Source organism: Helianthus annuus, chromosome 14, assembly GCF_002127325.2.
Source record: "Helianthus annuus cultivar XRQ/B chromosome 14, HanXRQr2.0-SUNRISE, whole genome shotgun sequence".
NCBI lineage: Eukaryota > Viridiplantae > Streptophyta > Magnoliopsida > Asterales > Asteraceae > Helianthus > Helianthus annuus.
In genome coordinates, this window is record NC_035446.2 from 92,132,696 (window position 1) to 92,150,786 (window position 18,091).

The 18,091-nt window shown below is 35.0% G+C and overlaps 2 protein-coding genes across 6 annotated transcripts; one reads left to right on the forward strand and one right to left on the reverse strand.

Annotated features, from left to right (window-relative positions):
- Positions 1–243: 243 nt before the first annotated feature.
- On the reverse strand, positions 244–4,744 carry LOC110908659 (subtilisin-like protease SBT3.18). 4 transcript variants are annotated; one of them, XM_022153616.2, is made up of 10 exons: positions 4,340–4,738; positions 4,011–4,102; positions 3,820–3,917; positions 3,579–3,740; positions 2,572–3,233; positions 2,401–2,468; positions 1,943–2,182; positions 1,718–1,838; positions 1,414–1,627; positions 244–1,028 (listed from the first exon to the last, which is right to left on the reverse strand). In XM_022153616.2, exons 3-10 carry the CDS (start codon positions 3,893–3,895, stop codon positions 403–405), a joined length of 2,169 nt encoding a protein of 722 aa, XP_022009308.1. In that variant the 5' UTR covers positions 3,896–3,917; positions 4,011–4,102; positions 4,340–4,738; the 3' UTR covers positions 244–402. The 4 variants fall into 4 exon arrangements, with proteins under 4 accessions (XP_022009308.1, XP_022009307.1, XP_035838460.1 ...); XM_022153615.2 differs by having other exon boundaries at positions 4,213–4,738; XM_035982567.1 differs by having other exon boundaries at positions 303–953; positions 4,213–4,744.
- A 2,502-nt stretch (positions 4,745–7,246) lies between these two features.
- LOC110908660 (probable serine/threonine-protein kinase PBL16) lies at positions 7,247–12,649 on the forward strand. 2 transcript variants are annotated; one of them, XM_035982569.1, is made up of 6 exons: positions 7,247–7,594; positions 8,754–9,061; positions 9,509–9,644; positions 10,529–10,689; positions 10,803–10,926; positions 12,099–12,649. In XM_035982569.1, exons 1-6 carry the CDS (start codon positions 7,528–7,530, stop codon positions 12,449–12,451), a joined length of 1,149 nt encoding a protein of 382 aa, XP_035838462.1. In that variant the 5' UTR covers positions 7,247–7,527; the 3' UTR covers positions 12,452–12,649. The 2 variants fall into 2 exon arrangements, with proteins under 2 accessions (XP_035838462.1, XP_022009309.1); XM_022153617.2 differs by having other exon boundaries at positions 10,553–10,689.
- The last annotated feature ends 5,442 nt before the right edge of the window (positions 12,650–18,091 follow it).

Consider the following 18,091-nt stretch of genomic DNA (forward strand, 5'->3'; position numbering starts at 1 on the left):
ATCCAACTTGAGGAGGTGTGTTAAATATAATTATTAATATTGTATATGAGGGTGGTTCTGGTACACAATGTCCATAACCTAAGAAACGTAGGAAAGCAGGTCAAACGAATTCCAATTGAACTCATTCCAGCGACGTTAGATTTCTCTAGGGTTTTTTTTTATTCTTTTATGTTGGGGGTCCCTCCATTGTAATTAATTTAGTTAAAATATCATTCACTTTTACAAACCACAATCAAAGATTAAGTAACTAACTTGAAGGATGTAAAATATTGCAATGAAAATCTGGCAATGTAACAGGCGAGACTGCAATTAACACTATTTATTATTCAACTTTTAGGGGTCAAATTCAACTGATCAAAGAAAACACTAAAAACTGGTTCAAGTAATTGACACTGTATTTATCTAAGCACCAGCCACAGATTGATCAAGAGGTTGAGAAGATTCATCAATAGCGAAAGCAAGATCAGTTGCAGTATTAACACACACAACTACTGGACTCCTAACTGTATGGAACCCATCAGACCAAACAATCTCACCATAATCATATCTCCCTTGTGACAACTTTTGTGGTTTAAGAGTCACATAGTATGAACTTTCATCTGAAAAATACGAGAAAAACAAGATTCTTGGCCAAACTGTAACCTCCACCCCATGAGGACTAACAATGCTAGCAAAGTAAATGGATGTTTTCTTGTAACTGACATTTCGAACCGTCCGTTTGATAGTCATGGTAGATTGGAGATTAGAAACTGTGATGGATGGATAATTTAGATTCGCGTTGGTCGTGTGTTCTTGTGGGCAGTTTACATTAGTCCCCGGATGGAGGCTTACTATTCTCTTGATTTGATCTTTTGTGTAGCCGTTGTTGCAGAGGAAGAGGATGTAATCGTCAGCATTCATGTCGTAAACTAGACCGGGATCCATGGCTTTTAACGGGTTAAGGTGGCCGGCTCCTATGTCAAATGGACTAGATTCTTCATTTGTTCCACCAGATAATATGGTATCATAATTCTTGTCCTTGTTGTAGGCTGTTTATATATATGTCAAAGTTTGAAACATACTTGTCGAATTAGTGCTATTGTTGATTTTTATGTCGTTTAAGGGTGATGCTACAGGCACACCACCCTCAACATGCACACCAGCATGCCTGTCACATCATACGGGCCGTATGAGGTTACGCGGCCCGTATAACTTTTGCATACGACATATATGTCACATCATACATGCCGTATAAAGTAATCTTTAAAACATCATATGGGCCGTATAACTTATGACACAACACATCAGCCGGTTTCAATAAAAGTTATACGCCAGTATAATACCTTTTTTTATACGCTTGTATATACATGTTCGCCTAATCATACGGATGGTATAGGGCTATACGACCATATAGTCTGGCCCTTTGTTAATTACCTGTTGTCATCAAGGCAGATTTAATGGCCGCTGGAGACCAATCGGGATGCGCTGATTTGAGGAGGGCGACTACACCTGATACATGAGGGCATGACATTGATGTTCCTGACTGGAAATTCCATTCTGTAGATCTTTGATCAACATCTGTTCTAGTTGGAGATATTCCAGGAGGCCATGCTGCTAATATGCTGATTCCTGGAGCACTTATATCCGGCTGGTAAATTTAAAAAAAAAAAATCTGTTACCTATGTTGTAGTTTATAAGTTTATATATATGGTTACATATTTGAAGTGAATTTAGTTACCTTGAGAATATCGGGTGAGATCGCGCTTGGGCCTCTTGATGAAAAATCTGCGACAACAGGTGCTGGTGATTGTTTGATTACCGTCTTACTTGGAAATATGCGCACCTTAGTATGGTTCGTTCTTCATTTTTCAAAAAAAAAAAAAAAACTAATTTGTTACTTTAAAATTAACTCATTACTAATGCAAAGGTGAAACGGTTGAAACAATGAAGTACAAACTCTTACATGCTTTGAGATAGATAACTGTAAAGTTTACTGCCTTGAATCATATCAATACGGATGGTGGGGATTATATCCACATCAACATATTGACGAGTAGGCGAGTCTACAAAGATCAATCCTGCGGCGTTTGCAATCCAGGCTGCTACTTCTGCATCTTCAATCGCAACCGGTCCTTGGGTTGAGAAGCACAGGATCACCGCCCCGACTGCACTCCTGTTTCTCCACATATCCATATTGCATATCCTGTATGTTCATTCATTTCGATTTAGGATAAGTTTGTAGCATTACATAATCCTACATACGCTATAATGCATTCTTTCAGTTCATTACTAGAATTCCAATAGTCTTCATGTGGCCATGTTGAACGACACGATAAGTATATATAGATATATCTCTATGCATATTTGTGTGTATATATGTACGTATGTATGGGTGCGTGTTTATACAGAGAGAGAGAGTACCCTCCACGGAAATATCTGCGAGCTCCAACAAGATTTGCGTCTATATGTTTAGTATTAAAGCTTTCACCCTGCACAGGAAAAGTTAAGAAGCATGTTTAAAATGCATTATATTCGATGAAAACTTTATCTTTGCCGCAAATAATTGTAAAAGAATGTAATTCAGTTAGTTACCAAGAAAGAAAGACAATTATCCAATACTATGCGTGTTGGAAAATTCCGATCAATAGATGAAGCACCAACACATGTACTCCAAGGAGCAACATTTTGGACCAAAGATGGATTCGGTCCACTATTTCCTGCTGAGAAAATGACACTAATACCCTTCTCCATAGCATGGAACGACCCAATATCGTTACTCGAGTAGTAGAACGGAAGCAGTGGTGGCGGTAAACCAAAAGAAGCTGATATCAAATTAACTCCATCATTAATTGCTTCATCAAAAGCTGCTAAAATATCCGCTTCACTACACCTCCCATCCCCCCAACACACTTTATACACTGCTAACCATGCTCTAGGCGCACCTCCTCTAGCCATACCCTGCCCAAACCCAAAAAAGCTAGCTGTTTTAACAGTGGACCCTACCGCTGTCGAAGCAGTATGGGTCCCGTGTCCGTTTGCATCACGTGGTGATCGATATTCTGAGGTCTCACTAGCATTTAGAGGGCCATGTTCTAGCTCGTATCCTTTGAGGTAATAACGGGCCCCAACGAGCTTTAGATTACAGGCTGTTTTGGGATTGAAATTCTGTCCGCTAACACATTTGCCTTTCCAAGTTCTTGGAATTGGATGCATGTTAGGCTCTTCATGGAAACTCTTAGATTCTGGCCAGATGCCTGATTCATTAATAATAGTAATTATATAAATCACAAAGATTATCTAATCACTATTGTTGTATTTTCTATGCTACATACATATATATATAGAGAGAGGAAGGTTAACGTACATTACGGCTTAACGTACATCACGTACGACAGGTAATTACGCACGTTCATTTTAAAATCACGCACGTTATAACTCAAAAATCCAAAATAACGCATGTTGAAACACAATAATCACGCATATTGAAAACATTAATCACGCATGTTATAGAACAAATCACGCACGTTGTCGTACGTGAAGTACGTTAAGCCGTAATGTACGATATACTTTATATATATATATATATTTATATACTGTACCCGTATCGAACAAGCCAACAATTGTGTTGTCCCCATGAGTTAGTTGCAATGGATTTGAATTATCGGCAGTAGGGTTCAAGTTGAGACCCATGAAATCCCAGCTTCTAGTTGTGTGTAACCGCAATGTGCGGCTCTTGAACACTGATATAACTTGTTCCATTCCTGAAATATATTTTTTTATGTTAATTAGGATTAAAAAAATAAAAATATATATTTTAGATAAAGTACTCTTATCACATACCGGCTAAGGTGGCTGCTTGTGTTGAATTTATCTTTGCAGAAAAGCCCGAGAAACTATGTTTGTAGCTATAAACCATGGATCGCGTTGCATCTTCTTTTCTACGAGGAACGAATATTAAAAAATGTGATCAATAATGAGAATTATTTATTGCATGTAGATCAGTCTTGAGATGAAAAAACATAATACAAAACCTTTGAAAGACACCGGAAAGGAGGTCGAGATGGTAATCTGAAGTGAGAATAGGATCTTGAACATCTTTAAGCCCTAAATAGACAATGTAAACCTGCATAAAACGACAACGACAAACAACAGAACAAGATAGAAGATATGAGAATGTCATCAAAGAGGGGACCAATGTATGAAAAAAGTTAGCACTTTTGCTGGTAAAGTTACATCTGAAGTGGATGATACTAATTGAATATAACAAAGTGACATAAAGGCCAAGCCCAAAAAGGAGTGGTAACCACTGGTCATTGCTCCTGATATGAACAAACGATAAACACAAGGCAGCCTTAAATACCGAAATAAAAGGATGAACAAGAAGATGGCTGCTTAGGAAAGCCAAAGGTCAACGGTGAACGGATTGCTTGTAGTCGAAGATATCAAAGCTGTATAAGCCCTCATGTTGAAGCATTCCTGAGTTCATAGACACTATGGATACCACCAAACTCTAGTGCATGTGCTCTTCATCATTCCAGAGTTAATAAAGTAGGTCACTTTATTAGTCCTTCTTAGTATTCCTAGCTTTGATTGATACACTAAGATGGCTATATTTTACATATAATACTCTTCAAGGATCTATACTCTCTTAACCACCATTCAGGGAACTTTGTTAGCGTAGACTGCATTATAACATATACGGCTAACATAAGTCTACTTAAGGAACTGTTGATTCCTTAAACTTCAAAGGCTTATTGTGCACCATTCTTTTTAAAGAGCTAGTGCTCAATGTATATGTGGGTATCTAGTAGCTAGACATGGACACTTGAGAATGATTATGTTATGAACAGAATCATTTCTTAGCTAGGCAGACTCATGCTCAACAAAAGTTGCGTAACGTGCGGTCATTGTCTTGCGTAAAATTGTAGGATTATTAGACGTGCCTTGCAGCTTTCGGAATGCACAAAATTAATAAACAAAGTTAAAGATTGAATGATGATCTATTGTAAACATGCTTATTATGTAGGTGTCTAATATCTGTCATAGCTAGTATAATTGCACTTCCATAAATTATACTTGGATACTGAAGTAAAGGAATTTATTTGCTTCGATAAACCGAAACTTTATGTACCCATTCAAGTACATACCGGTGAAGTTGTATGTAGAGAGTCTACACTAGGTTCATTTAGTTATGGAGTTATGGAGAAATGGTATGCATATTTATTATTAACCATGCAACATCCAAAAAAACTTGGATATATCATGTATACACTTAGGGGCCGTTTGACAACTTCTAAATGGTATCATGATAAATCCTATAATTTAACTATAATGTTTGCAAGCAGTTTAATCGGTTATTCAGTGATTAAGTATCATGATAATTTTTGGAACTTTAATTTACTAGTTACAATGATTACATGATAGAACTGAATATGATTGTTAATACTTTGGATATTCTGCATTTACATATATGCCCTTGCATCCACCAAGCAACATAATATAAAACTGTTGATCATGTTGTTCTCTATGTGGTCCAGAAATAATAGATGATAGTTATGAATCATGATACTAATCTGTCTAATCAAGAAAACATATTAGCAAAAGCTAAACAGACTTAGGCCCATGGCCCAATGGACATATAATCTAGCTCTAACAAACTTTAAGTTGAACCCGAGATGCTCCTTAACGGGCCTTTAAGGAAGCTAACCACGATTAAGAAAACTACTAACCGAAAATGTGTCATGTCTCTTATATTGAGATAGCCCACTAGTAGAACTTGTAGTTTTCTGTACTAGAATATCTAAAGAGACAAAAACATGTACTAGTACTATTCAAATCTACAAACAATGTACAACCTAATTTCTTTTATGCATTTCCTAGATTAAAAGCTACCAAAAAGGGCACTAAATCTTGTCTGCTACTTTATATTTTCAACACAAACCACTTAAAGTAAATTATCATGTCCCTGGATGATCATGCCTAATTGTATGGTATAATTTATCGGTTGAAAAAAAAAATTAAACGAAAACGTGTCATAACTTACTTTCTTCTCATCAAACTTGAGAGTGATCGTCACCATATAACATAATCATAGTTTTTCTTATGTCAACCACACACCATACAAGTGAAAAAACCAAACACAAATTTGCATTACCATGATATAACCTTGTTTTATGCTTGTCAATTATCTTGTCAATGTTGTTGACATAAATTTGGAATTTGCATTATCATGAATCGTGTTTAATGCCGGTCAATTATCTTGTCACTGTTGACATATTCAGGAAATGGTGCCAAGTGCTCGGCGCACTTTCATTATGTTCACATTGCACTCGGTTCATACTTGTATCTGCACGGGTCGTATAAAGTTGTAGATGCCTTAAGGACCACTTCAAAATGAACAAATTTGATGATAGCATGTGCCTTTCCATGTAGATTATCATTGTTATTTTTGTAATGCTGCCACTTTTAGATGGATATGATGACTTTCAGGGGCAAATGATTTCTTCTTTTCCTCTCAGATTTATAAAAGTTTAACTTGTCACACACTTTAAATTATATCACAAAACTACCTAGACATTTAAAATATAATAGAAATGCGACGAAACTTGCATCTCAACACACTACTACACGCGGTTTGATATAATCCAGTTAAATTCCAAAAAAAATCAACCCGGTCAGAACCATAGTAGTCAAAGGCACCAAACGCACCCAGTGCAGCAAAAGCGCACACACGCCCACCAAATTCTGCAAAAAAAAAAAAAAAAAACGGTATGAAAGGTCTGAAACATCTAAAAATGGCTTGGAACCGGCCTAAACTAGCCTAAAACAACTAAAAACGCCATGTTTATACTGTGCGCCTTACTTATCTGGGGCCCTTGCTTTTTAAGCGTCATGTGTTTAGGCGACAGACTCACCCATCGCTCCTTGAGTGCGCCTAGCGCCTTCGACTACTTACGCGAGAACCGTATGATAGTGAATTACCACCAACTTAAGTACTGTCATTTAATGCTGCTTTCTGTTGGGCATAAAATTAAATGCACATGCTAATCTAGTCAAAAAAGACTTTGGAAAAATAAGCACTATAGATACAAGAGGCCCATTGATGCACTATTAAAGGAATCTATGTAAAAAAGAATGAAAAAAAGAAGAGTAAAGCTCAGCTTAACAAAAGGGAGTCTTGAAGAGGATAGATAAAGACTGATGAGTGCTAACATGCACCAGGGGCGCATTAACATACAAGTCCAAACTATTAAAAAAAGAGCACATACATCACAAAATATAGAAATCAAAACAAAGCAGCATGCCTATGGAAAACAGCCCCTCCCACTTCTACACTCCACCTCATCATTACAATCAAGAAAAATGGTTGGTTCCCACATCAAATTCATATTCACCCACAAACCTCTTCAAACAATTTTAATCAATAATCTTTCTTGGCCTTTCTAAAAGATTCAAACTTTAATAATCTTTTTCTCTTTCTTTTACTTGGGTCTTCTTCTTTTTTTGTGGGTGTGTGAAAAAAAGAAAGTTTTGAGGTGTTCTTGGTGTATGATGGGTAGCTGCTGGTGTAAATGGAAACCCTCTATTTACAGAGTCTCATCCAACACAAAATCAGGTGAGTCTTTTTTTTTTTCTTTTTCAAATTCTTGATTTTGATCTCATTTATGTTGTTTAGTTTTACATTCTGCATCTGGGTATTGGATAATATGCAGTTTGAAACAGATTGTCAGTTTGGGTTTTTTTTTTTTTTTTTGAATGTGTGTTTTATAATTAGAATTTGGAACCACTTGCCAGAAGAACAGCTTTTTTTTATATATTTTTGTGGCTAAAGTTGTTGCTTTTAGTGAAGAGGTTGAGTAAAATAGCACCTAGGGATCATCATACTCTGTTTTTCTGTTTTTTTTTTTTTTTTTTTGTTTTACTTTGTTGCTTCAAGATGCATCTTTCTAGGTATGCTCCTGATTTGGGTTCTAATGAAAAGAAAGAGAAAAGGTGGCCTTTGTGAATATGCTAAAGTACAAAATTTATGAACTAATCGATAACTACGAAAACCGCATAAACACTTCTAGATATCTATCAACTATATGATACATAAGACAGTTATATAACTAGAATCAGCATATATCTACCCAGAATTAGTTAGGTATTGAACGCCTAGGATATATATATATACGGAGAGAAAGAGAGCGCGCGATAGAGGTGGTTATACAATTCCATAACCGTGACACACGGTGGTGAATCTTGAGATTTTCGACCAGGGGTCGAAAACGTATATACCTAAGAAAATATAAAACTGGAGGGTCGAAAACGTATATATCTAAAAATTCTATACGAAAACTATATACTGGACAATACTGAGCGAAAAGTTCGGGGTCCCCCCGGCCCCTACAAAGTTGCGCCCCTGGTGATACACGTATCAAGGTTAAAAAAATATTGGTATAAGTGTTTATGCGCGTTTCGGCAGTTTTGCCTTTTACCCTCCTTTGTTGATTTCCTTGCAAGTATATTCTCCTCTTTTATGTTGGTTTGAATATTGCTAGTTTGTACTAATAAGTAACTGTTGAACACAAATAATGCAATATCACCTTTTTAGTTTTTAAGTTTTCCTTTTTGGCATATGGATCTTTACTTTACTTTAATTAAATTCTTTCTATTTCTTTGTATGTACAAATCTAGTGAGAAATCACATGGAATGTGAAGTAGAAATTTATTTCACTATTTGCTATTTTGCTTCATTTATTTATTTATTTATTTTGCATATATTTTGGTTTCAGAGTTGGCCAAGGATGAAAGTTCAATAGCTAAAAGAAAGGAGGAATTAAATAAGCTGCCATCAAATCCCAAAGAAGTAGAAGATCTGCGACGTAGTTCTGCTACTAATCCATTAATCGTGTTCACGTTTGATGAACTTAGAAAAATGACCGATAATTTTAGACAAGATCACATGTTAGGTGGAGGGGGATTCGGTAGTGTTTACAAAGGCTTCCTTTATGATGATTTAGAAGAAAGGATTCCCCCTGTTCCGGTAGCTGTTAAAGTTCACGATGGAGATAATAGTCATCAAGGCCATCGAGAATGGCTGGTGAACACAACCCCTCTCTCATATATACATGTAGATATGTATGCATGCTTTAAGTTACAGGTGGCATGACAAGTGGGTTGGGTAACAGGGCAAAACATGTTCAAGTTGAAACACATCATTATAAATAAAGGATGATTGGTTGAAACAGGGTGGGTTGGGTTGACCTGCAAACACTTTTTGATATTTCTTTTAACAAAATTTATGCTTTAAGTATATTACAAATGTAACTAAATATAATAATCTAAATCTTTGAAAATAGTGACTTAGGACGTTGTATGCATTAAGAATAGACTTTGGGCGATTTTCAACTTGTTCTGACCGGTTTGAGGTAAAATACAACCCAAATCAACACGTTCATACGTAAATAGGTTGAAACTACTACCTCAACTTTAGGTATCTCATTTTTAGTCGGATTTCAATTAATCATAGCTCTTCCATTCGTTATAGGCCGAGGTCATATTTTTGGGGCAGCTTTCTCATCCAAATTTAGTTAAACTTATTGGATATTGTTGTGAAGATGAGCACAGAGTTCTCATATACGAGTATATGGCACGCGGTAGTGTGGAAAATAACTTATTTTCAAGTGAGTGATCCTATTTTAAATACTTCTTTCATTCAGTATTTCCCTGATCATTATCAAGTATTCGTAATCGATTCAATTCGAATTTGAGTCCATTAGATCGAATACGAATTTATAAGTTTAAATTTGATTGGATTCAAAATTCGAATTCAAACTATACATATTTATTTATTATTTTTATATATAATACACACAATATAACTTTAATTTGGGTTAAAGTATAAACTAATCTATAAATTTAATCGAAGTCCTAAAATAGTCCATTACCAAGCCCAAATAGCCCGTAACAAGTTTACATATTTTAAATGAATTTGAATCAAAATGAATTCGAATTCGAATTTTTAATAGATTTCGATTTGGCGTTTTAATTCGAATACGAATTCGAATCGAATTGACCAGTTTTTAATCGAATTTGAATTCCAGCAAACAAAAAAAATTTATCCGAAAATTTTGATTCGAGTAATTCGAAAATTCGTTATTCGATTCGATGGACACCCCTAATCTTGGTTTTAAAAAGCGAGAGGTGCACAAAAGCGACGAGGTCTAAAACCGATGCGCAAAGCGCAAAAGTGGTGGTCTTTTCGTACCCGAGGCGCAAGCTAATTATATGTTTTTCTATATATCCCATAGGTTTAGCTTTCCCTACCCAAAATATAGCTATAAGTAAGGTTTTTATATGATTTTAGTTGCATGTACAAGCCAAAAAACCCAAGGTACAACAGTTAGATGCATAAAAACGCCTTAGGTCCCAGAAAAATCCCAAAAAAGCGCGCTTTTTTGGCGCTTCTTATAATTACTCTAGGCATTGAGCGAAAAAGCCCCAGAGTGTGCGCCTCGCGCTTTTTAAAACCAAGCCCCTACATTCGACTCCATGACAAATATGTTAGATGCAAATTGTTATTTTTTTGCAGGAGTGCTACTTCCTCTTCCATGGTCAACTCGAATGAAGATCGCTTTTGGTGCTGCGAAAGGACTTGCCTTCCTCCATGATGCAGAAAAGCCAGTCATATATCGCGATTTCAAGACTTCAAATATTTTACTAGACCCGGTTAGTTCACAAACTCAAACACATATCACATCATCATTCTCCCTTTTGTTGATAGTTTAACAGTTCAAAATTTGTTGATCCAATGCCCCTTTAACGTTTTGATTAACGAACAGGACTACAATGCAAAACTCTCCGATTTTGGCCTAGCAAAAGATGGCCCGGTTGGTGATAAATCTCACGTTTCTACTCGCATAATGGGAACATACGGTTACGCAGCACCTGAGTATATTATGACAGGTTTGTTAACACTCCCCACTTCATTTTATCTTCATAAATCGTAACACTACAACTTAATAGTTAATACTAATGGGCTGATTTTTGAATGACCTTCTATTGCTTGAAATAATAACTAGATGTCAGTAGGGATGGGCCATGGGCCTGGCCGCGAGTCTCGTACCCGGTTATAAAATCATGTCTCATACCTGTCGGGCATCCATTACAAGTTACCCATCAACTTCATGGGTATACTCATGGGTATCAGGTATACCCATTTTTATGCGGTTAAAAATCACCTAATGTGATGCCCATTGCCCAAGCCCAAGCCCGATCTTAAAAGACGACTAGAAATATAAAAATATTCAATTGCACTATTGACCTTCCTATATATATTTTTTTTTCAATTTAAATAACTCTGAACATACTATTTATTATATTTTTAGGCGTAACTTTGTAAAATAGTAACCAAGTTTTAGAAGTGTTCCAATTAGGTCACTCAAGTTTCAAAAGTGTTCCAATCAGGTCACTCAACATTCATTTTTCATTAAAATTAAGGGTTTCTTCATCCATTTCATAGGTAACCATGATGATGTGGATTTTTGTTCTTTTTTCCCTTTTATTTGATGCTAACGTCGAGTGATGACGTGGATTTTAACTTTTTTTAATCTTTAATGTAAATAAAGTTTTTTTATTTTTAATAAATACAATTTCATATATTAAAATAATCGGACCCCAACATCTTATGCTCTATTTTTTTCTATGACACATGGAAAAAAGAACATGGCTCGATTTGAACGTTTAGTTATCTAATTGGGACAAATACGATACGAATGACCTAATTAGAACACTTTTTAAACTTGGTTACTCTTCTGTGACATTTTCCCTATTTTTAATATTAAATATATATTATTATTAATACGTTCAATTTTGATGCGGGTAAAATGGTATGAATAATCAGATGGGTATCATCTAATAAACAACCTGTGAATTTTTTTAAAATTAATCCCATACCCAATTGTTTCGGTTCAGGTTCTTTTGCCATCCTTATTTTTTTTAGTGTTCAGAAAACTCTAAATATTTACAATACTACTATAATTAAATTTTACCAAAAAAGATGAAAAATGGACATATTATGTGAAATATTTAGAGATATTGGTAAAGATGACTTACTAATGTGAATTGTCTCATTTTAGGCCATTTGACTCCAAGAAGTGATGTTTATAGCTACGGTGTCGTTCTTCTTGAGCTTCTAACGGGTCGAAAATCATTGGACAAATCAAGACCACCCCGAGAACAAAACCTTGCGGATTGGGCTCTCCCATTGCTTAAAGAAAAGAAGAAGTTACTAGACATTGCAGATCCTAGGCTAGGTGACTATCCGGTTAAAGGGTTCCAAAAGGCAGCCATGCTAGCTTACCATTGCTTGAACCGTAACCCAAAAGCTAGACCACTTATGCGCGATATAGTAGATTCATTGGAACCGTTGCAGATGGCACCCGAGGTTTTGTCTGAGAGAACAACTTTGACTCTGATTGCTGATAAGTGAACACCTAGCGTTTCGAGTTAAGATGCATACTGTTTTTCAAACTACTTTTTTCGTCGTCAATACATTTTCGAGCTTACCCTTTAACCTTCATGGGCGGTTTTAGTGTATGTCATAGTGTATATGAAAAATGAAGCATGTTGTGTAATGTTACTTGTTTTGAAAAAGTTCACCAATATAATGTTTCTTTTTTTTTTTTTTTTTTTTTGCTGTATGATCAATAAACGGGCCAAACAAGTTTAGCTAAGTAGCTTGAGTTCGCTCAATGATACATATAATGTTTATTTTTTTTGTTTGATAAGCCACGTTTGACATGAGTAAACATACATGTTTTACATTCGTATTGACTAGGTTACAATCTCGTGTATTACACAGGTAAATGTAACATTATTAAAAAGTAGAATTTAAAAAAAAACCCCACGGTTGAATAAACACGTGCATTATACAAGTTGAATAATACTCTAGATATAGGCATATAGATAATAAGTATCCAATAATTAAGTTTATATTAAATATCTAAAATAAAACATTTAAATATTATTATTTAATAGGAGAAAGATACAGGAAAACAAAAATTTAGGCGGCCTAAAATTGTGACATATACTCCTTGGATTTTTTATTTATTATATTGTATATTGATATAGATTGGTCATAATTAAGCAAAGTAAAATGTACATACTTAAGTATTGAAAAACAATAATAAAATTGAAGTTGAGTTTTTATAAATTTGAGTATGACTCTTTGTATATTTTGTACATGAGGTCAAATAAGTTTGACTTGATTGGACTGGAGTTTAGTTTAGTGTTTTGTGCTGTATTTGGTGGTGCTTGGATAATTGGGTGGTAGTGGTTGGTGATGCTACATGAAGAGATTGAAAAACTTCAAAAAAAAAAAACATGTGGTAGGTGATGCTACATGAAGAGATTGAAAAACTAAAAAAAAAATAAAAATACATGATGGTTATTCAAGAAAGGATGAGAGTTTAAAGTCTAAATTTTTTAAAAAGTGTAAAAAGTCATAAAACATCAAAATGTTAATCATAAAATACACTTAAAACCCACAAATAACAAAATGAAGATTAGTAGAACGTCATATATGTGGCTCGTGTTTTGTATTTTGTATTTTGGATGATAAGGCTCTGATTATCGAATGACAAACATTAGTGTGTTTTATGTTGATTAGCATGTTGTGTTTTATATTCATAACTTTACGATTGTGTGTTTGAAGTTTTTATGGACATTTATGGTTTGAATATGGTGTTTTAGTAGTCTTCACTCTATTATTTGTGAGTTTTAGGCGTGTTGTATGACTTAAATTATAGTATTCAGGGGCGGACTGAAGTGTTGCCCAAGGTGGGCGGGCGCACCCCCGGGAAAAAAAAAATTAGTGTTAAATTCCGTCGAAAATCCCGTCCGCACCCCTTGAAATTTTGCGTCCACACCCCTTGAAATTTTCCATCCGCACCCCTTGGAATTTTTTTGTCCGCACCCCTTAGGTAAAAAGTGTTATCCATTTATATTTTAAAATTTTTTTAGTAAACTCATATTTTTTAAAAAACACTACCTAAATTATATAACTTTTAAAACCTAAATAACTAAACTCAAATACCCAATACCTTTAACTAGCCCACTACTAAGTCTTAGCCCAATAAACAAACCTAACAAATCAACAATATTTCATACTAAAATAAAATAAACAAGTCCAAAACCCTTACATATTCTCTCCCGCTCTCTATCATCCCTGCACGCACGCCAGCGATCAGAACATCAACGACAACAGCAGCCGCATACCACCGTAATCAGCCATCATACCACCGCCGATCGAACACGGGTAATTTTCTTTGTTATTTTTGATGATTTTTGGTTGATTTTTTGGTGGGGTGGGACGGAACCGGTAGCCACCGGAAGTGATTTTTAGATAGCAGGAGACATGTGCTTCTTGTTAGTGATGATATTTTATTTTGTGGTGGGTTATATATTTATATTTTGTTAGTGATGATGGTGAAATTTTGTCTTTTAATGGTGTATATGATGTTTAGATGATTTTTAGTGTGATTTACATTATGATTTCTAGAGTTTGAATACTTGATACATTATGTAACATGTTATGGAGCCATGAACTTATAGAGCAATTTGTTTGTGATAGCCGATAGGAACTATGAGTAGGGACGTTATGACGCGATTTCTCAAGAGGAAAGTTGATACATCTTCCGAATTCGTTGATGTGGATACTCTTCCTTCGGATGCTTATAATCGCAAGCCGATTGAATCATATAACGTGAATCAACGAGATGAGATTAGAAGGGCATATCTACTAAGAGGACCATATCAACCATTTAGTTTGATGTTCTTTTGTTTTACATGACCCGACCCGACCCGACCCGACCCGACTCGAACCGACCCGATACGAATCAATTTTTTTACTTATATACCTCGGGCCTAAAATTTTTAAAAATGTTCCGCACCCCCATGAAAATTTTTCTGGGTCCGCCACTGATAGTATTTTATGACATTTTACACTTTTTAAGAAATTTAGACTTTGTAACAAACCTCACCCTTCAAGAAGAATATATTATGTATAAGATTTTGTTTAAATTTTATTGGTTTCAAGTTTAACTCTTTAGTGTTCAACTTGTTCATTTTAAAGATCCACTGATCCACTAGACCACTACAAGAACTAAAAGTCATGATAAAAAAAAAAAGGGATGATTAATGCTTAGCTAGCAAATTTACAGTTTATTTACTATTAATGTTCCTGTAATTTACTTTATTTTTTTTTTAAAGGTAGATAAAAAGAGAAAATTACGAAAATAATCATTTGCCTGCTATATCCAAAACAAATTATTCCCATAGTATGAAATATGTTAGGTTATATATAAGTCGTGTATTTAGGGACTGTTTGTTTACCTCTTAATGAGACTCTTAATGGTTCAGACCTTTTATTGGTTCAGCACTTAATGGTTCAGACTGTTTGTTTCACGACTAAATGTCTGATTGGTTCAGACATTTGCCTCTGAATGGTTAAGATTTATACAGAGTCTGAATGGTTAAGACATCTAATCTGAATTGGTCAGACATTTGCCTCTGAATGGTTAAGATTTATACAGAGTCTGAATGGTTAAGACCTCTTACCAGTTCAGCACTTAACCATTTAGATGTTGCCAAACAGCCCCTTAGTTTTACAAATGTAGAGTTTTCCAATTATTATTGGCATAAGCCACATGTTACGGGACATTACATTGCATATTAATTTTACCTTCACATAACATAAATAATAGTCAATTTTGGTTGGCAAAAAACAATGTTTATGTGAGAGCAAGTCGCATTTCATGCATTTTTTTCACATATTAAATATGGAAACGACAACAAGAAACTTGGGCTATCAAAATATAGTTGTAAATATGTATTTAAGGACAATTCCAAACATAACTACATAAGTCGTGTATCACCAAAAAGCAACATTTGCTTTTTTATGGACATGAAACTGTGACAATGAGTATGACAAAAAAAATGCTCATGTAAGCACACATATATAAAGAGGGAATGTAATGTTTGAAAGAGTTTATAAGGGCAGTGATCCAAATAATGGGAATTTAGTATTATCAACATGTTTTGGTGTTATTGAATAAACTTGTCGACTAAGTGGATCTTGTTAATAAACAAGTTAGGAGATATGGTAGTGCAGACTCGTTTTAATTTAATAAGATCGCGTATTCATCGTTTTTGTATTTATAATTTGGGCCGGTTAATTCTTACATATTGGGCTTTCCTTTTGTAATGGATTAAATTAATTAGTACACTAATTTGGGCCTTGGTTATGAATCAAATCACAAGACGTATTGGGCTTTTCCTTTTCTCGTAATTTAAACTAGTCTTAACCTTTGCGTTGTGGGGCGGGGGCCGTGAAACCGTGCTACCAACGTTACAGGGCCGGGGGATTAAAATTGTACTAAGTAACAACCGAACGACAACTAAAACCAGAATACAACGTAAAACAAAAGCACAAATTTTTAGCACTAAGTGACTCACATGACGTAAAACATAAATAAAGTCAAATTTATATCGACACGTATTAGAAAGTTGAGAGGGTAAAAAAAAAATGAGGGACCAAATGTGATTAGCAAACACCTTGCTAAGTAGAAATATAAGGAAGACAACAAAATTCGAAAAAATAGGTAAAACAAAATTTAATTAAAATAATCTAAACTCTTTCAAGTTTGTTATGAGAAAATAAAAAATAATAATAACCACAAAAGACAAAATAAGGTACTATTCATTCTTATTATGAATATGAATATGAATATGAATGTTACGAATTTATATATATATATATAATAAATTAGTATAATACTTTGGGTTTTAGTTATAGATCAATATATCATACATTGATCTAAGTTTTTCAAAATACCTAAACCCGATGATGTGTCATATACAAACAAAACTTGTCGACGAATGATCTAGTTTTTTTCTTCTTTTTGTTGAAAACTAAAGCCAATGATGTGTCACATACAAACAAAACTTGTCGACGCATGATATAGTTTTCTCTTCTTTCTGTTGAAAAAATAAAAAATAGGAACACAAAAACAGGACAATGACTTCAAACCAAACAACAAATTCGTTCTTCAAGCCTCTTGGTCTAATCGAATTAAACTTTTGCGTGTACCAACAAACGTTTGATCTGACATTGTATACGATTCCAAGATGAATCCAAGTGTTTTCTGTGAAGAAGATCTCTGCAAGTTTTAGTTTCTATAAGTTGGGTAATATTCAACACTAAATCAATATCCTAGGTTTTTAGGATCACAAGATTGATCGTTGTTTGTGGTTAGTACTTAATGTCTTAATTCGCTTCTCTAGTGAATGATGATAGGAAAGATGTTATGAGTATCACACGTTGAGGGAGGGGTTGCACTTATTAATGATGACCAAACATCAATTGTTGGTGTGAGATTGGTATAACTTGGTTGTTCTACTTGTTACATTATAGTTTTGAGATATAATTTACATATTCTAGTGACCTCAAATGATGTAATATTTTTTAGTAAATTGGTTAAAGATGGATACGTCGTTCATTTTAGGCGCAAACTCCTAATTACAACCAACAATATACACACCTAATTGGTGTTGTTGAAGACTTGTTAGAAAGGTTGTATTGCCTAACGCGCGTCGTTAGTTTGCCAGGAGAAGAACTATCATGCATTGGCCACATATTTCTAACTTATCATACGATGAAGAGTGTGACCAGACGATGGCTTATGTGTTGGCCCCAAGTTCAGTGGCGGACCCAGAAATTATTTGTTGGGGGTGCGGATAAGGTGTTCAGCCATATTTTCAAGGGGTGCGGTCGGATTTTTTGTCTAAAATATACACTAATTTTTTTTTCAAGGGGTGCGGCCGCCCACTCTGGCCAAAGGCTAGGTCCGCCCATGCCCAAGTTACGCTCTACCTCAAATTGTAATTTATCACCATGAATAATCATCATGGCCCACATTAACCACTCACATGCAATCATGTTACCTTGTTTTCCTAACTCATATATTATTATTGTCGTCACGCTTGTATCAGATGACCCTCATCTTCTTGTTCGTTACAGCTAGAGGAGCCCATGGTCTAACTATGCCGACGTTGACAAAACCCTGGGTGA